At 39.7% G+C, this 21,143-nt stretch overlaps 1 protein-coding gene across 1 annotated transcript in view; it reads right to left on the minus strand.

Moving 5' to 3' along the window:
- Positions 1–21,143, minus strand: part of ZC2HC1B (zinc finger C2HC-type containing 1B) — a gene marked incomplete at its 5' end in the record, with an annotated part of 39,960 nt that overhangs the window by 2,057 nt on the left and 16,760 nt on the right. Inside the window, 2 exon segments of the mRNA XM_080805899.1 lie at positions 5,719–5,827; positions 9,077–9,216. Of these exon segments, the coding sequence (XP_080662025.1) occupies positions 5,719–5,827; positions 9,077–9,216 (249 nt within the window).

Genomic DNA, 21,143 nt, shown 5'->3' on the forward strand with positions numbered 1-21,143 from the left:
CATGTCAGACCCAGTTTTTCCAAAGCAGATGAGGATCTGGTTGGCTCTACCCCATTCTATGGAATTACTTGAGCAAGTTGCTTAGCCTCTCTGTGCTTCCCTTGCCTATAAACCAGAAATCCAAACAGCACGTTTAGCCCTGTTGCCATTGTGAGGATTAAATGAGTTAATATATGTAGTGCTTAGAAGAGTGTCCAATGTAAATCTGGACTATCCATGACAAAGGGAGTTACTTAGCGCAGCAAAAAAGTAGAAGCAATCTACTTGCTTGACACCACGAAAAGAGCTAAATAAGTCATCTTGTGATACTATGTTTTAAAAACAATACCACCTCTTTTGCAATAGGGAAATCTTCAGAACACGTTAGTGAAAAAAATCAGGATGTGTATAGGGCCTATAATCCTAAACTTTGGTGAGAGGGGGAAAAAGAGTATAAAAAGAAAAAAATGGAAGAGGATATTGGTGTTAACAGTGATCATGTCAGGATGTGGACTTCTGACTTTTATTTCCTTCACATCTTTTCTCCATTTTCCAATATTTTCTACACTAAGCATTCATATCTTGCATGAAACTTTTCAGAAATCCTCTTTCTCAAAAGCATTTTTTGCAGACAAACAACATGGCTAGAAACAAGAAGTTCCCAGGCCACCACGATTGCCTAATTCACAGACCCGCAAGCGCCGGAGGATGCATGGGTCTGTTTTGATCACAGATAGTCTGGGCGCCTCACTGAGCCTTTATGGCTCCAGGGCCGGCCTTCCATTCTATAATTTATGTTCCAGCTCTTTCCTATGCCTTGGCCAAATGGGCCATGTGTTTCCAAAGTATGTCCTCTGCATTTTCATTTTCATAGCTTTATTCACTCCATCTTCAACTTTTCTCCACTGGTCAAAATCTATCTCATCCTAAAAGCTCACCCTAAAAGTCTCAACCTCCATCAAGCTCCTCTCTCTCAGACTGATACCTCCTCCATAAAGCCTCCTGGGCAAAGTTGATCTCTTTCTTGTGTCCCCTTAGAACGTTTATTTCTGATTGTTAAAATATTCAATATGATTGGTGGTTTCTCTCCCTAGACTTTTAAGAATCTATGGGCATAAGAAATAACCATGCATAATAATCATGTGATAAATGAATGAACCCTCTGAACATCCATGGCAGCTGTGAATCAACCTCACACAACATCACACGCTTCCCTGCATCAGAGATCTTCCTGCACTTGCTTATCTTCTCATAAGACTCTAGAATGGGTAAGGATTGTGACTTACACACGTGTACCTCCCCTGGCTGTGAATTTAGGACAAAAGGCTGTACATGGAAAGTACTACCTGTTTCTTTTACTCAAGAGAGTTAATAATAAAAGCCAGAGTTTTAGGGAGTTAACTGCTAGTTAAATGAAAGACAGTAATGGGATTTATGTGGAAGGCGAGTGACACCAAGTGGCCTTAACTACTGATTATCAATCTAGAAATAGCAAAGCCTAGCAACTACAATTTTTAAAAGACTCACATTACAAATAGATTAAGACTGAGCAGAACAGAAACAATGGACAGTAAGATGCAAATCTGGTGTACATATGAGCCTGTTCATATTAGTGAAAGGCAGTGCTTTTCACCAACCCTTAAATATTTTTGAGAATACACCCCCCCTCAATATACTTCTTATATGTTCAATATGCTTTCTCCCCAGAATGACTCCAAATGAAATATGACTAATTTAAAGGCACACCAACACTGGAAACTTTATGTTTAAATAGAAGGTGAAGGGCACCTGGGTGGCTCAGTCAGTCAGACTTCCAACTCTTGAATTCGGCTCAAGTCATGATCTCAGGGTCATGAGTTTGAGTCCCACACTGGACTCCACACTGAGTGTGGAGCCTGCTTAAGATTCTCTCTCTCCCCCTCTCCTTCTGCCCCTCCCCACCCCTGCTCTCATGCATGCTCTAAAATAAATGAATCTTTAGAAAACAATAAATGTAAGCAGGTGAGGTTACAGGGAAGGCAAGAAATTAAATTTTAAAAGCATCTTAAACCTGAAATAAAACAAAAGCTATCTCTTAAAGGTAATTAACATAATTCTAATTCACATGCCAGTATTTTGAGTGGGAAATTACAGAATCAAGATACCTTCCCTCTCTCATATATTTCAAGTATTTATTGAACACTTCACATGTGCCCTGAGCAATTCTAATAGGTATGGATACAGCAATACAATTAAAAATGGGCAAAGTAGACAGATTCCAACCTTCTTGATCCCATCCCATTCCTTTCCAGTGATGGGAGAAAATTAGATATCTAATATCTAATATTAGATATTAGATGGTGATGAACGCTATTAAATGAAACTACAGAGGGAATTGTGGAGGGCTTAAGTTTAAATGGAGAGGTTGGGGGGCCTCAATCTGAAGAGGACACTCAGCAAAGAACTGAAGGGAGCAAGCAGTACAGATTAGTGGGGACTGGTTTTCAGCTGAAGAGCAACCAGTGTGTATGGGCCCCGAGCCCAGGAGTGGCAGACCTCTTATGGTCAAGGAACAACACTGAGGCGGTGGTGGTACAGAATGTGCCTTCTACTTAGCAACACCAGTGGTCCCAAATCACCATTACTAGTCAAGAGCAAACATAATACGAGTTTGCTTAGACCTACTGGCTCCTAATCTATTTTCTTATGTATCAGAACGGTGTCTCCACAACATTCTGCCTACTGTCACATAATGGGACACATCACAGGACGTGTCCCATATACTAGAATGTGCCACATACTGGGACACAAGACTTCTGAATTCTAGTTCAGGATCTTTTCACTTAGAAAAGATCACTTGCTGCTACTTTAAAAAAGTTACTTAGTCCAAGGAAGAAATCGTCCTTTAATTTCAGCACTATACCTGACACTGTCTTCTTCCATTCCCAATCTTTTTGCAAGTTCACTAGACTAGGGAATGAAGGTCCCTAGAGTCCACTGCTATACTTGGATTGGACTTTGCACATTGACAGAGTTCTCTAATCACAGTGAATTAAGAAATATTACCCCTAGGGGCGCCTGGCTGACACAATCAGTTAAGCATCCAACCCTTGATTTTGACTCAGGTCATGATCTCAGGGTCATGGGATCAAGCCCCATGTCAGACTCCACACTCACCATGGAGTCTACTTGAGATTCTCTTCCTCCCTTTGCCCCTCCACCTGATAATTTTTCTCTCTCAAATAAATAAATAAATAAATCTTTTTTTAAAAAGTCCCTCCTCGGGGCATCTGGGTGGCTCAGTGGGTAAATAGTTCAACAAACTTTGCTATAGCCATACCATGGAACACTACTCAACAAAAAGGAACAAAATACTGATATGTACATAGATAAATATCAGAAACATTAAGTGAGGGGTTCCTGGATGGCTCAGTGGGTTAAAGCCTCTGCCTTCAGCTCAGGCCATGATCCCAGGGTCCTGGGATTGAGCCCTGCATTGGACTCTCTGCTCAGCGGGGAGCCTGCTTCCCCCTACCTCTCTCTCTGCTTCCCTCTCTGCCTACTTGCGATTTCTGTCTGTCAAATGAATAAACAAAATCTTTAAAAATAAATGTAAATAAATAAATAAATAAATAGAAAATTCCCTCCTGGCAAGTAAGCTTTAACCTCAAACTTAAATAAAGGAGAGCTTTTCACTGGAAGGGAAGCATTATAATACAATCTTTGAAAAGATAAGAAAAGAAACCATAATATAAAGAATTTGTCTTGGGCACCTGGGTGGCTCAGTTGATTAAGCGATGGCCTTTGGCTCAGATCATGATTCTGGAGTCCCAGGATCAAGCCCTGCACAAAGTCCCACATCAGGCTCCCTGCTCAGCAGGGAGTTGGCTTCTCCCTCTGACCTCCCTCTTCTCATGTTCTCTCTTTTTCATTCTCTCTCAAATAAATAGAATTTTAAAAAAAAATGTCGCTTGTGAAGGACACTAATCTTTATACTTTAGAAATATAGCTTAGTGAAAGTTTTACCAAATAAACTCATATATGATTTGAATTATTTTTTTCTAAGTGAAAACTAAAACCCCACTGTTAAGTTTTCATAGATCAGGGAAAAATTAATGATTTGGGTTTACAGGGCTATGGGGAATCTTTTTAAAATGCTCCACTCATTTTTACCCCATGACAACTCACAAGGAATTTAAAAACTAATAATAAAGGTTTCTGGTGACTTTATGGACTAGGACTTTTCAGACTAGCAGTTCCTACTTTGGTTCTGATAACACCTTCAAAATAAGACACCTGACCAGAAGCATCAATATGGTCATGAGTTAATCCACATTGCCTTCACAGTGCCCCGGTGATCATAAAGAACGCCACACTGATTACGGCAGCTCAGTGAAGAGAGGTAGCAATATAGATATCTCATTCAGCCCTGCTGTTTAACCAGTCCTGTGCCTTGAACAAATAACAACCTCTCTGAGCTTGTTTCCCTTTCCACAGATTAAAACATTTGGAAGCTTACTAGGAGGATAAAATGAAATGGGTCTAGCACAAGGTAAGTACCATAATGGTGGTTAGGCCTTCCTGCTACTTGAAAGAAATTATTTAGTTCAGTAAGGAAGCCTTCCCTTTCCTTTTTCTTCCCTGGCTTTATCAAGATATAAGTGAATAGAACATCGTGTAAGTTTAAGGGGTACAATGTGATCATTTGATACACATATATATTGCAAAATAACTATGACAAAGAATGTTAACAAATCTATTACCTCAAATAGTTACCTCTGGGGGGTGTGTGTGTGCACATGTGTTTGTGTGCACATGCACATGTGTACAGCAAGAACATTTAAGATCTACTCTCTTAGCAACTTTCAAGTATACAATATTGCTATCTATTGTCACAATGTATACAGGTCCCCAGCACTTGCACTTGGGAATCTGTACCCTTACACCATTGTTTTCCCCTCTCCACCCTTACCCACGGCAACCACCATTTTATTTCCTGTTTTTATGAGTTCAATTTTTTTTAGATTCCATATGTAAATGTGATCACACAGTATTTCTCTTTCTGTCTGAACTATTTCACTCAGCATAATGACTCCAATGCCCACCCATTGTTGTCACAGAAGGCAGAACTTCTTTCTTTTTTATGGCTGAGTAATATTCCATTGTGTATACATACAACATCTTTAACCTTCCAACCAACAACAGACACTCAGGTTGTTTCCATATCTTGGCTATTTGTTTTCTTATTTTCCACACAATAAACACTGTTATCTCCCATTTTTTAAAAAGATTTTATTAATTTTTTTGACAGAGAGAGATCACAAGTAGGCAGAGAGGCAGGCAGAGAGGCAGGCAGAGGGGGCGGGGGAAGCAGGCTCCCCGCCGAGCAGAGATCCCGATGTGGGGCTTGATCCCAGGACCCTGTGATCACGACCTGAGCCAAAGCCAAAGCCACCCAGGCGCCCCTGTTATCTCCCATTCTTAACCTCTTTTCGATTTTACTAGACCAGAGAATGATGGTTTAGACCATGCTGCTGTAATGGTATCTGACTCTGTATGTTGACAGAGTATTTGAATCCTGATAAATGAGGAAAGTTCCTTCTTGGCAAATAAGCTTTAACCTCAAACAAACCCACATATCTTTATATCCAAAAGCAACATTTGATGTCAAACCTTTGCCAACTGCCAACGAATTCCAAAGCTGACAGTGGTTCCCTTCTGGTCCCTCATTTGATAGCTGGCATGCTTACTCCAACTCACCTGGTCTAGTTGGGGCCACATTTGGGGCCCCCAGGGCCCTGTTCTGCAGCAGGGCTCCCACAGCACTGGTTACAGTTGGCTCTTTTTTTGGATTCATCTGAGCCTTAGCCTACAGAAAGAGCAAGACGGGGTGTGGGGGGGACAACTTTGTAACCTCAGGTAGCTCACAGGAGGTAAGGCTGTTTCCACTTAACCAGCAGCAGACTGGAGTCATCGCCAAGACCTGCTGCACCCAGGGGAAGGGGACAGGCACACGCTGAACACTAGTTCGCCTGCATCTTGCTGTTCTCAGAGCCATGTCAGAGTTTTGGCTCTTTCATTCCATAATCAACCCCTTAGGGGAGTGGTGATATATTAATCCTGTAAAATTAGTTGTATGGAGACATAAGAAATCACTTAATGTCAATAAGGATAGTTATGGAACATTTTTTTCATTTTACTTGAAGATGATTTTGTTTTTAAATACATGAACAGAGAAGAAAAACAGACATTGGCAGACAACAAATGTTTTAAACATGGAATTCCATCATCCCCACACCACACCCCTGCCTGCCGAGCAGCGGTAGCACAACAGCTACATTAATACAGAATAAGGACCAAAAGGTCCTTTGAGAGCTTCTTACCTAGCTACTGGTCCTAACATTTCCATGGCAACTACTGCATAAAGATAACCTGTTACTCCAAGTGAGAATTCTCACTTGGGCAAGGATAGCTGTGAGGTTACAGCAGGCAGCTCATCCCTATCCAAAGACAGCTATTTTCAGAGGCCCATATTGGTCTCTTTTGGTTAAGGGTATAACACGTTTTTAAAGTTGATTATGTTTAAAATAGAAACACTTTTCAGCTGTGCTGTTAACAGCCCTTCAGAAGTAAAACAACCCCTCCCTTTTTGTTCCACTCTGAATAAGCCTCACTATTAGCCAGGGCCTGAGTGGTGAAGCTGGCATTAAGAGAAACAAGGACTGCTGTTCAGATATGGTCTACAGTGAGTTTCCGCAGAAAGCAACTAATTTTTCTCCTGTGTTCCCAATCACCAGTTAGTTCTGGAAAACAAGGAGAGGAACAGGGCCAAATCACTGGTTGCACTCAGGACGGCCAGCTGGCCTTCTTCAGGAATAAAAAGCACTTCCGTTTGCTGCTTCCCTGGGTTCCCTCCGGCCCCACTAATGTGACTAACTTCGGGGACTGGTTAGAACCATTCGAAGAAACATGCTGCTTTAGAAGGTAGAGGTTTTACTTAGAAAATTTTTCCAAAATTCAGTCAAATTCAATCCCAAAGCAGTCACATACCCCCCAAATTGTGGTGCCTATCCCACCAACAAGGACTACCAGAGAGCAGGAGAAGAGAGGGTGGGGCAACGTGGGAGGAGGAGAGGCAAAGGAGACTTATGTGCAAGGCACGTTGTTTATATTGTCTATAATCCTCCCAACAACACGGCAAGGTATAGTTTAAAGTCAGTCTCAAAGAATTTTATTGTCGTAAGTTTACCTACAGATAATAAAGTACAGAATTGAGAGTCAAACCCTGGCTACTGATTGCAGAATCTGGGCTCCTTTCTCACTGCACTGCTCCCATGCTATTTCAGCATAAAGACTGAATCTCTACCTGTATTTATTGGAACCACCCTGCCTGCCCCACCAACACACTTATTTCCTCCTTCCTCTGTTTCTTTACCTAGATGTAAAACTACATACCAGATGTAAAACTACATACCAGGCTCTGCAGCTAAAACCCTTCTTGTCACCCCATATCCTATCAGCTTCTCAGTCCCACCCATTCTTTCTCAAATTCTCCTCCACACACAACCCTTTCGTCCTCTTACTCTGGGCCCACATTCTTTATCTGTTGCTGTGGCTCCTAACTGCAGCCAATCCATGTGAACACTAGTGGCAAAGGTGATCTCTCTAAAAAACCAATTCTGTATCACTCCAGTCTCTACTATTCCACCAGTCTACACTGCCCATAGAATGAGACATGAGGCAAATAATCAACAACTAGACAGGAAAGCTAAGAAAGTCGTTCTGCAGAGAGAAGAGCAAGCAGAAGTGTATATAGCAGGATGGAAGGACAAGATGGGAAGGTGGAAAGGAGGACTTCCTGGGTTCATGGGGACTTTCCAGCTCCTGCTTTGGGTCCTCGAGCTTTTGGGTATCTATCCACTTCCTTTTCCCTCTTTCTGAACTGACTCGAGTGAAGCTCTTTTAGATCTGATGCCCCTTGCCTGTCCCATTTCTGTCACATCCCACAGGCACTCCACACATTAGCCCCACATGGTGAGCTCCTCAGGCCACAAACTGGACATTCTGTGTGCTATGTCCTCCCCAACTCCCACTCTAGGCTGGTGAACCCATCTGATATTCAAGAAGGAAATGCTGCTCCTCTTTGAAGCCTCCCATGGCTCACACTGGCCTCTTCCTCCATAGTGCTCCATACATCATCAACTACCACAACCTCCCACTGCCTTGTTTCCATGTCTTCCTCCTTCATGGAGTTACAAATGCAGATCAACCGGAACCTGGAACAGTGTCTGGGACAAAGATACTCAGTAATCGTCTATTGTATGTGGAGACAGAGCTTAAGAGTCCACAGTCCATGGGATATGCTACTGTTGGAGAGGCTCCCACCCCTATTACATACTGGATTTCATGGAAATCTTTCTAAATGTTTCATACCCTCAAGTATTCAGACCAATTTAATCTTTCCTTGGTTTCTGAGCCATGTTTGAAACTAACAGCTTTTACAGTATACTGTAATTATATCCCTGGGACCTCTGATGTTTATGAAGCTGTTTGCTGGACTCCAGTTCTGTTTTTATAAATCTATCGTCTTCCTGGTCAGGCAGTCATTTTACTTATCTGTACCTATTTAAACCAGCTGCTCCCTATCACTTACTTTAACTTGCTGATTCTGCGGCTTTAAATAAAAGGCTACCGACCCTCTCCTTTATCACAGAGCAAAACACACGACCTACAGAATAGTCTTCCTTGTGACAGCTTTCCCACTCAGGGAGCTTCACTTCAGGTTCACAACGCTTTTCTGGATGGTTAAGGCTGGGAACTACCATTGTATAAGACAGAGTTTTACCATAATACTATAGAAAAACTACTTACATATTCAAGGTTTCATCCTAAGAAGTTTTAAACACTGTAGAAATACTTTCTCTACACTACCCAAAGGTGCTGTTAGTTACAAAGCACGCCTCAAAAGAAGGCAACTTCCATGAGGATGAGTGACAGTGATCAGCTATCCTGATCCTTACACTTCTTGGGATGGGTAACTTAGGTACCTTGGCAAATTCTACCTGCTTGCCCTGAGCACACAAGGGCACAGAGCCAACACTTGGGGAGAGATATTTACCTGCCCTCTGGATGCCAATTTGGCTGCTGTTTGGGCTGGATCAAAGACTCGGCGAGAAGACTGATCCTTGCAGAAATTAATATGTCGGTTGGCTGCAGTTTCATTAAACCTCCTCATACAATATGGGCATTGAATATAATCTAAATGCAAAGATAACAACAAAAGGCAATTAACACTTCAAAAACAACTCTGGAATGGACTATATGACATGAAATAAATGGGCTATGAACTCTGCTCCTACATAAAAGAACAAAGTCCCAGACTCTGGTTTGAGAAAGCTTATGCCAGAGGGGAAGGTATGCAAGAGCGCAAATAAAAGATATAGCAGGGGGGACATTTTTCTGTCTATACATTTACTTCAATTAAGAGTGTGCCTTAAAATGTTTACATGATATACGTTTTAGAAAATAGACTCATTATACTTATGAAATTCCCAATTAAATGAATTACTTAGTGAATCCTTATGTAAAGAAAGTAGTCCTAGAACCACAGAATGTTAGTATTGATGATGCCCTGAAGAACACAGAAGATTCTGGAGCCCAGGCTGTGGCACCACATGGGACTGGTCACACAGAGGTTATGGAGCTACTCTCCTTCCCTATGGAAGGAGAAAGACGCTGAAAGATGGGATTTGAAGCCAGTGTCACTGGCAGAAAGACCCACTGCTTCTGCAGGGGTTGATTTTTTCACTGAACTCCTAAGTGAGGAAGCAAATAATAAGTTCAGGAAGGAGGTGAAGTAAAAGGAAAAAGGTGGGGTTCAAAAAGGAGAAAAGGGAGAGAAGGAGGGGTGATGGGAAACTGGTTCCAGAAACAGCTTCGGGTTTCAGTGTTAGAACCTCCCAGGCAGCTCTGTGGGTATGAGACCCTCTGAGCTGCTCTGTAATACCCGCTGGTCTGAATTTGGCTCTCATTTGTAAGTAACAAACAGTGAGAGAAATGGGAAGTGAGAAAGCTCCAGTCTTTTTAGAATGAGGAGAGGCTCACAGCAAAGCCAGTTTGGAATCCACCCCTCTAAAGGAAGCAAGAATGTGAGATGTTTTTGTTTTGTTTTGTTTTGTTTTAGGCACCTTTAAGGGATGACAAAGTAGGTATGAGCGACATGTAAGATTTGAGACAGCCCCAACCTCAGACTCTGTATGGAAGTTTGGGTTAGTGCATAGTCAAAATGCCTACATGTGTGGATGAATATTTGAAGCAGTGCTATCTTTAAGGTTAAGAGGTTTTTTTTTTTTTTTCTCTCCCCTAATTTTGTTTGACAGAGAGAGACACAGTGAGAGAGGGAACACAAGCAGGGAGAGTGGGAGAGGGAGAAGCAGGCCTCCTGCTGAGCAGGGAGCTCAATGCAGGGCTCGATCCCAGGACTCTGGGATCATGACCTGATCCAAAGGCAAACGCTTAACGACTGAGCCACCCAGGTGCCACCAACGTTAGGAGTTTTTTGAAGGCATCTTTTTACACAATCTGAGGAGTTTTCTGTTTGAACAAATCATTTCCTAAAATGAATATTTATAGAATTAACAACTGGAATACACAAGAAATTGGAATCTAGTAAAAGATGAGCACTTAGTCTCTCCTTTTATTTCACATTCTGGAAGGCAGTAATTAATCAATTTGCTATGTATTGAACACTTGTTACGTGCTAGGTACTGGTTTATACTTGGGAAGTACAATGTCTTCGTCATCAAGGACTAAGTGTTCCAATACAGAAAGAGTTTTCCCACGGTGATAAATTCCTCGGACAAAAATAAAACAGGATAGCACTGGGAAACGATGAAGGCCCCACAGCCTGCCTGACTGGTTTTGAGCCCAAGCTCTTCACTTGTTGTACGTGTGAACTTCGGCAAGTTACTCAATATCCCTAAGCTTCAATTTCCCCTGTCCCTACATACCACCTATTTCACCAGGCTATTGTGAAAGTTAACTTAGATAATCCACACTAGGGTTCGGTACAGTGGGTGGGTTCCGGGACATCCTATTACTCTAAGGAAACAGGCCTGGCAAGGCTGTGTTTCCAGCTATCAAATAGGAATGAACTTACAAAAGTAAAATTGAAAGTGCCATTATTGGGCAGAACTCATTTACAACGATGTAGAAAACAGTCTACAACTCTGCTCTTGGTTTGATTGTTTCTTCAGTTTTACCAGCTGGGTCAAGGCTCGTATCAAAAATGCTGCTACCCGTAAGCCTATTCAGGTTAATGTGCAAAGATGATGACAGCAGCGACTGCATGGCTTCCTCACTCCACCTGTCTGCTCACTGATTCATTTCCACCCTTCTGTGTGTTTGGTGCTGTCTGCCACCATGGAGACAACAAAGCTGAAGTGAATTTCCCTCCCAACAAAAGTCTCAGAGACAGCTAGAAGGCTAGGCAAAGAAGCAATTACCACTTGTAGTATAAACTTTGAAAGGAGGAAGGACTGGATGCTCCAGGAGCCCAGAGGAAGGACATGAAGCCCAGACCTAAAGGGGCAGAGAAAGGAAATTACAGCCACTCTGAGAATGGGAAAAAAAATTTTTTGCAACAGTAATCTGAACAAAGCATGACTGAGTTGCAATGTTCTACCCTCATCTCAATCTGAATCACTCCTTCCTCTATCAATAGTGGTGTCATGAACTATTGCTATTTATTTCAATACGTAATGATATTTAAGGTCTGACTACAAATGGATCCACATGATGGCTGTGGGGAAGGTGGCCAGATCTCAAAACATTAATGTAGATAAAGAAGGGTCATTTAAAAACACAAATGTTCTGTTGAGTACCTGTGTCAATGTAGCCTGTGAAATGGGGACCAAATGTCCCAGGCCTCACTGAGAATTTCAGTTATAAATATTCTATATTGTTGTTCTTATAAAGTGTCACAACATCCTGGAAAGCTGAATGATTGGCAGACTTACTTAAGCCAGTAAGAATTAGTGTAAAAAAATGCATGTCACAAAAACTGAATCATGAAGGAATTGTGCTGTGAAAAAAAAAGGAAATGACCTGCAAACTCATGCATAATAGGCTCCATTATATATAACCCCAGTTATGTCTGTATAAATTTTCTAGTATTTAAACCTGAGAATATATGGGCTAATATAAAATCCCCACAGAATCTAACTAATGGAGTAGTAATGAAAATATGCTATTTTAGATAATCATTTTGTTTGGCACATAAAATTAAAATAAGGGCACAGGGAAGAACTTAATTATAAAGCTATATTTTAGCATAAGAATGTAAGGGCAGAAAAACAAATTGTACATTTAATGAGGCCTTACAAAGGGAATTATTTATTTTAAGGAAACAATAATCCCCACATTTTAAATCCAATGTAAAAATTAGAGAAATCCACACAGCAGGACAGCTGACATAGTTTCATTTATTTGCCTCAGGAACTGTAAAGTAGACATCAATCTTGTAGCTTCTGCTATTAAAAGGAAGTACGGCTTTTAAATCATAAAAGATTTTTTTGTTGTTGTATAAGGCTTGTTGCCAAAGTATTATCAAAATCATGGCCATAGATCTTTCTACTTTCACATTATTTTAAGCTACTTTTTCATTAGCATCCAGCAATAGCGAAGCAATTATTAAGATGATTTTCTGGCACACTAGAACACCCACAACAGTTGTGGCCAGGCCTCTCAGCCAGCTGTGCCGGGAGCTAATCCCACCCCTCAGCACACCCACAGCAGCTGCAGCCAGGCCTCTCAGCCAGCTATGCCAAGGGCCAGCCCCACCCCCCAGTGCACTCACAGCAGTTATGGCCCAGTCACAACAAGAGAGCACAAGCTGCCCACATACAGCACACTCCTGGAGCTCCTGGTTCTGGTGACCAGAGTGGGACTGCAATACTGTGCCCCACCAAATGTGTTCTACATAAGGCCACTATCTTCAAGATCAGGAAACATAACTGACCTACCAAATACATAGAAACAGAGAGTAAGAAAGAGACAGAGAAATATGTTCCCAACTGAAGAATGAGAGAAAACCTTAAAAACAAACAACAACAAAAAAATAAACAAAAGGAGATAAGCAATCTACCGGATAAAGAATTCAAAGTGATGGTAATAAAGATGCTCACTGTACTTGGGAGAAGAATGGATGAAGTCAATGATAACTTCAACAAAGACAGAAAATATAAGAACCAATCAGAGCTGAAGAATAAAATAGCAAAATGAAAAACGCACTAGAGAATCAACACAGATTAGAGGATGCAGAAGAATGGATGATCAATGTAGAAGACAGGATAGAAGAAATCATCCAAACTGAACAACAAGAACAAAAAATAATTTTTAAAAAAGAGAATAGGGACCTCTCTTGATGTTGGGACAACACCAAGCATATTAACATTTGTATCATGGGGGTCCCTGTAGAAGTAGAGCAAGAGAAAAAGGCAGAAATTTATTTGAAGAAATAGCTGAAAACTTTCCTGAGGAAGTAAACAGACATCCAGGTCCAAGAACCAAAGAGAGTCCCAAATAAAATGAACCCAAAGAATTCTACCAAGACACATAATAATTAAAATGTCAAAAATCACAGATAAAGAAAGATTTTTAAGAGCAGGAAGAGAAAAGCAACTAGTTACATACAAGGCACTACCCACATAAGGCTATCTGCTGATTTTTTAGCAGAAACTTTGAAAGCTAAAAAGGAGTGGCATGACCTATATTCCAAGGGCTGAAAGGAAAAATACCTACAACCAAGAATACTCTACCTGATAACCAAAAGTTATCATTCAGAATTGAAGGACTGATAAAGAATTTCTCAGGCAGGGGCGCCTGGGTGGCTCAGTGGGTTGAGCCTCTGCCTTTGGCTCAGGTCATGGTCTCAGGGTCTTGGGATCGAGTCCCATATCAGGCTCTTTTCTTGGTGGGGAGCCTGGCTGCCCGCCCCCCCGCCTGCCTCTCTGCCTACTTGTGATCTCTCCCTTCTGTCAAATAAATAAATAAAATCTTAAAAAAAAAAAAAAAAAAAGAATTTCCCAAACAAAAGTTAGAGTTATCACCACTAAACCAGCCTTATAAGAAATGTTAAAGGAACCTCTTAAAGTGCAAAATAAAAGGCCATAGCCAGAAGTAAGAAAATTAGTAAAGAAACAATTTCACTGGTAAAAGCAAACATATAGTAAAGGTCAATCACTTATAAAGCTAGTATGGACGTTAAAACACAAAAATAATAAAATCATTTATATCTACAATAACTAGTCAAGGGATATACAAAATAAAGACATAAATTATGGAGAAGGGGAGTAAAAATGTAATGCTTTTAGAATGAGTTCAAACTTAAGAGACCATCAATTTAAAAAAGACTGCTACACACAAAGGATGTTATATATAAACCTCATGGTAACCACAAACCAAAAACCTTTAATAGGTACACAAAAAGTAAGGAAAAAGGAATCTAAGCATAAGAAAGTCATCAAATCACAAGAGAGCAAAAGAAGGAAGTAACAGAGGAGAACTACAAAAAACAACCAAAAAAATAAAGAAAAAATGTACATTAAAAAAGTACATACCTATTAAAGAATTACTTTAAATGTAAATGGATCAAGTGTCCAGGGGTGCCTGAGTGGCACAGTTGGTTGGGTGTCTGACTCCTGGTTTTGGCTCAGGTCATGGTCTCAGGGTCACGGGATTGAGCCTTATGTCAGGCTCCATGCTCAGTGTAGAGTTGACTTGGGTTTCTCTCTCCCTCTGCTCCCCCTCACCATCCTTTTCTCTGTTTCTCAAATGTAGAAATAAATCTTTAGGAAAAAAAAAAAAAAGAAGAAGAAGAGTGCTTGGGTGGCACTTTCCTTTCACTTAAGTGTCCAACTCTTGTTTTCAGCGCAGGTTGTGATCTCAGGGTCATGAGATTGAGCCTTGCAATGGGCTCCACGCTCAGCATAGAGTCTGTTTGGGATTCTTTCTTCCCCTGCCCCTCCAGATCACACACTCTCTGTCTCATTCTCTCAAATAAATAAACCTTTAGCTTTTTAAAAAAAGATTTTATTCATTTATTTGACTGAGAGATAGTGAGAGAGCACAAACACAAGCAAGGGGAGCCGCAGGCAGAGGGAGAGGGAGAAGCAGGCTTCTTGCTGAGCAGAGAGCCCAATGTGGGACTCAATCCCAGGACCCCAGGACCATGACCTGAGCAGAAGGTAGATGTTTAACGGACTGAGCCACCCAGGTGCCCTAATAAATAAGTCTTAAAAAAAAAAAAAAAAAAGGAAAGAAATGGACTAAGTGCTCCAATCAAAAGACATACAGTGACTGAATGGATACAAAAACAAACCCCATCTATATACCACCTGTAAGAGACTCACTTCAGACCTAAAGACACAAATAGATTAAAAATGAAGGAAGAGAAAAAGATATTTCACGCAAGTGGAAAAAAAAAAAGTGGGGGTAGCAATACTTAATAGCAAACAGATTAACTTTTTTTCCAAGATTTTATTTATTTATTTGTCAGAGAGAGAGTATGAGCAGGAGCAGGGGGTGGGGCAGAGGGAGAGGCAGGCTCTGTGCTGAGCAGAGTCCAATGTGGGACTTGATCCCAGGACCCTGGGATCATGATGGCAGACACTTAACCAAGTGAGCCACCCAGGCGTTCCTCAAACAAAATGACTTTAAAATAAATATTGTAATTAGAGACAAAGAAAGACATTACATAATGGTAAAGGGATCAATCTAACAAGAGGATATAACAATGAGAAATATCTGTGTACCTAACAGAGGAGCTACTATAACAGACAGAAAGGGAGAAATTGACAGTAATACAGTATTAGTAAAGGACTTTAACACACCCCTTACATCAGGGATCAATCATCCAGACAGAATATTAATAAGGAAACAATGGCTTTGAATGACATTATCAGACTTGATGGACTTAACAGAGAGATACAGGTATTTCATCCCAAAACAGCAGGATATACCTTCTTTTCAAGTGCACATGCAATATTCTCCAAAACAGATCACGTGTTAGGCCACAAAACAAGTCTCAACAAATTTAATGAAACTGAAATCATATAAATCATCTTTTCCAACCACAACAGTATAAAATGAGAAATTGATTAGAAGAAAAAAACTAGAAAAAACGCATACTTACAGGCTAAATAACATGCTACTAAACAACCAATGAGTCAAAAAAGAAATTAAAAAGGAAATAAAAATAAACACTAAAACAAAGGAATTTGAAAATGTACTGGTTCAAAATCTTTGGGATGGAGCAAAAGCAGTTCTAAAAAGGAAGTTTAGAGTAATACAGGCTTACCTCAAGAAGCAAGAAAAATACCAAATAAACTATCTAACCTTACACCTGAAGAAACTACAAAAAGAACATACAAAGCCCAGAGTTAACAGAAGAAGGAAATAACAAAAAATTACAGCAGAAATAAATGAAATAAAGACTAAAAAAGCAATAGAGAAGATGAATGAAACTAAGAGCTGATTCTTTGAAAAGATAAACAAAACCGATAAACATTTAGCTAGGCTCATCAAGGAAAAAAGAGAATTCAAATAAATAAAACCAGAAATGAAAGAGAAGATACAACCAACAATACAGAACTACAAAGAATTATAAGGGAGTACTATGAAAAATGAAATACCAACAAAGTGGACAACCTAGAATAAATGGGTAAATTCTTAGAAGCATTAAATCTTCCAAGACTGAGTCAGGAAGATATAGAAAATCTGAACAGACCATTTACTAGTAGTGAAACTGAATCAGTAATCCAAAAACTCCAAACAAACAAAAGTCCAAGGCCAAATGGATTGACAGGTGAATTTTACCAAACATTTTCTTAAAAAGATCTTATTCATTTGTGTGTGTGTGTGAGAGAGAGAGTGGGCGCACATGCACAAGCAGGGGGAACAAGAGGCAGAGGGACAGGCAGGCTCCCCACTGAGCAAGGAGCCCAATGTGGGACTCCATCCTAGAGCCCTGGAATCATGATCTGAGCCAAAGGTAGATGCTTAACTGACTGAGTGACCCAGGTGTGCCTCTTCCAAACATGTAAAGAACCATTTAAAGAGGAAGGCATGCTTCCAAATTCATTCTGAGAGGCCGGCATTATCCTAATACCAAAACCAAACAAAGACACTACAAAAACAAATTATGGGCCAATATCGCTGATGAAGATAGATGCATAAATCCTCAACAAAATATTAGCAAACCAAATTCAAGTTTATTCACATTAAAATAAGTCAGAGAGAGAAGAAATACAGCATAGGGAATAGAGTCAATAATACTAATAATCTTGTACAGTGATGGATGGCGACTACACTTACCATGGTAAGAAATGAGTAATGTATAAAGTTGTTGAATCAGTATTCTGTACACCTGAAACTAATATAATATTAGTACATCAACAAAAATAACTAAATAAAAATAATTCCTTTTTTAAAGATCATACATCATGATCAAGCAGGATTTATTCCTCGGGTGCAAGGATGGTTCAATATCTACAAGCCAATCAATGGGATATACCACATTTAAAAAAATGAATAGGGGTGCCTGGGTGGCTTAGTCAGTTAAGCATCCAACTATTGATTTCAGCTCAGGTCTCGATCTCAGAGTTGTGAGTTCAAGACCCACACTGGGCTCTATGCTGGGTTGGGAATGAAGCCTAATTAAAAAAAAAAAAAAGGTAAAAATCATATAATCATTTCAAAAAAAATCATATAGTCATTTCAATAGATGCAGAAAAAGCATTTGACAAAATGCAACATCCGTACATGACAAAAACTCTCAACGAAGTGGGTACAGAAGGAACATACCTCAACATAATAAGTGCCATATATCACAAACAAAAAGCTAACATCAGACTCAATGGTGAAAGGCTAAAAGCTTTCCCCCTTAGACCAGGAAGAAGATAAGGATGTCTACTCTCACAACTTTTATTCAATATAACACTGGAAGTCCTAACCACAGAAAACAGATAAGAAATAAAAGGCATCACACTTGGTAAGGAAGAAATAAAACTCAGTATTTCTAGATGACACGATACTATATGCCTAAAAAGCCTTAAAAGACTCCATCAAAAAAACTATCAAAACTAGTATATTAATTTAGTAAAGCTGCAAGATACAAAATTAATATATAGGAATCTGTTTCATCCCTATACACTAAATGAACTAACAGAGAAATTACGAAAACAATCCCATTTACAGCTGCACCAAAAAGAGGGATGCCTAAGGTGGCATAGTCAGTTGTGTCTAACTCTTGGTTTTGGCTTTGGTCGTGATCTCATGGTTATGAGACTGAACCCTGTGTCAGGCGCCATGCTGTGGGGAGTCTGCTTGGGGCTTTCTCTCCCTCTGCCCCTCACCCACTCCCCCGTGTGTGCTCTCTCTCTCTCTCAAATAAACAAATTTGTAAAAACAAAGAAAGATCGCATGAGAAAGAACAAAATACATAGGAATAAATTTAACCAGGAAGGTGAGACTCTGAAAACTATAAAACACTGATTAAAGAAACTGAAGACAACACAAATAAATGGAAAGATATACCACACTCATGGACTGAAAGAAATAATATTGTTAAAATGTCCATACTATCCAATCTAAAGATTCAGTGCAATCTCAACCAAAATAACAATAGCGTTCTTCACAAACTAGAGCAAATAATCATAGGATGTCTGTGGAACCACAAAAGACCCTGCCTGCATAGCCAAAGAAATTCTGAGAAAGAAAAGGTGGAGATTTCAATCCCAGATTTCAAACTATACTACAAAGCTCTAGTAATAAAAACAGTATAGTTCCAACACAAAAATAAAAAAAAAAAAAATAGATCAGTGGAACAGAATAAAGAGTCTAGGGAAAAAAAAACCCCACACTTATATAGTCGATCTATGACAAAGAAGGCAAGAATACACACACAGTGGGGAAAAGACGGTATCTTCAATAAGTGGTGTTGATAAAACTGGACAGATACACAAAAAGAATGAAACTAGGCCATTTTTTAACACTATATACAAAAATAAACTAAAAATGGATTAAAAATCCGAATGTAAGACCTGAAACCATAAACTCCTAAAAAAAGAAAAAAAATAGAAGTGTTCCTGGGTGGCTCAGGGAGTTGAGCTTCTGCCTTCTGCTCAGGTCATGATCTCAAGGTCCTGGGATCAAGCCCCGTGTCAGGCTCTCTGCTCAGCGGGGAGCCTGCTTCCCCCCTCCACCTGCCTCTCTGCCTACTTGTGATCTCTGTCAAATAAATAAATAAAATCTTTAAAAAATAAAAAAAAGAAAAGAAAATATAGGAAATAAATGTTTGGACATAGGCTTCAGTAATACTTTTTTGGATCTATCTCCTTAGACAAGGGCAACAAAAACAAAAATAAACTGGGACTACACAAAAATGCAACCTCCTGACTGAGAGAAGATATCTGCACGTGTTATGTATGATAAGGGGTTAATATTCAAAATATATGAAGAACTCATACAACTCAACACCAAAAAAAACCCAATTTAAAAAATGGGCAGAGGACCTGAATAGACATTTTTCAAAAGAAGACATCCAGATGGCCAACAGGCATATGAAATGATGCTCAATATCACTAATACCAGGGAAATGAAAATCAAAATCTCAATGAGATATCACCTTACACTTGTTAGGATGGCTAGAATAAAAAAGACAGGAAATAACAAGTGTTGGTGAGGATGCAGAGAAGGTAACCCTCATGGACTGTTAGTGGGAATGGAAACTGATAGAGCCACTGTGAACAAGAGTATGGAGGTTCCTCAAAAATTAAAAATATAAGTATCATATAATCCGGTAATTTCATTTCTGGTTATTTACCCAAAGAAATGAAAACACTAATTCAAAATCATCTATGGACTCCTATGTTTATTGCCAGTATTATTTATAATAAGCAAGATACAATAGCCAGGATATGGAAGCAACCTAAATTTCCACTGACAGATGAGTGGATTGAGAAGATGTGGTATATGTATAAATGGAATATTGCTCAGCCATAAAAAACAATGAAATCTTGCCATATGCAACAACATGAATAGATCTAAAGGGTATTATGTTAAGTGAAATAAGACACAGAAAGATAAATAGCATATTATTTCACTTATGTGTGGAATCTATAAAGCAAATGAACAAATAAACAGAAAAGAGAAACAAACTTATAAATACAGAAAACAAACAGGTGGTTGCCCATGGGGGAGGGGGTGGGAGGATGGGCAAAAAAGGTGAAAAGGGATTAAGAGGTACAAACTTCCAGTTACAAAATAAGTAAGGCACCCTTTCAATAAAGGATGAATCTTAAACAATAATCCTAAACAAAGGATTAAAAAAAAGGTCATCTTGCCAAAATACGTTTTTTAAATAAATTTTTAAAAAGGCATCTGTAATTTTCCTCACATTAGAAAACAAAACAAAAACAAACACCAGATGCAATACAAAAGCATTATCAAAAGCATCCTATGGGATGCCTGGGTGGCTCAGTCAGTTAAGCATCTGCCTTCGGCTCATGATCCCAGGATGCTGGGATAGAGCCCCACATGGAGCTCCTTGCTCAGCTGGGAACATGCTTCTCCCTCTCCCTCTGCTGCTCCTCTTGCTTGTGCTCTAACTCTCACTCTCAAATAAATAAATAAATAAAATCTAAATTAATCAAGGAAAACTAGCAGGAAACTAGGATGTACTCTGTCAAAGGGTGAAAGACTAATGACACCCACAATGATCAATCTCAACACTATTATAGTGGTCCAACTAAAATACACTTTATTTTTCACATAGAGCTCTAAAATTCTAATCATTTAGCAACTGAAGTAATCTTTTATATCAAGGATAGTCAAGGTAAACCTCTTCTCACATTAGAAAATTATTACACCCAAAATTATATATATGTGTGTGTGTGTGTGTGTGTGTGTGTGTATTATTATTATTATTTTTTTTTTTTGGAGAAAGAGAGAGAGCGCGCGCACATGCATGAGTGAGAAGAGGGATGGAGGAAGAGAATCTTCAAGCAGACTCCCTGCTGTGGCCAGAGCCTGATGTGGGGCTTGATTTCTCAACCCATGAGATCATGACCTGAGCTGAAACCAAGACTCAGACGTTTAACTAAGCCACCCAGGTGCCCCAGCCCATA

The sequence above is a fragment of the Martes martes genome (assembly GCF_963455335.1).
Source record: "Martes martes genome assembly, chromosome: 6".
In the NCBI taxonomy this organism is placed as follows: Eukaryota; Metazoa; Chordata; class Mammalia; order Carnivora; family Mustelidae; genus Martes; species Martes martes.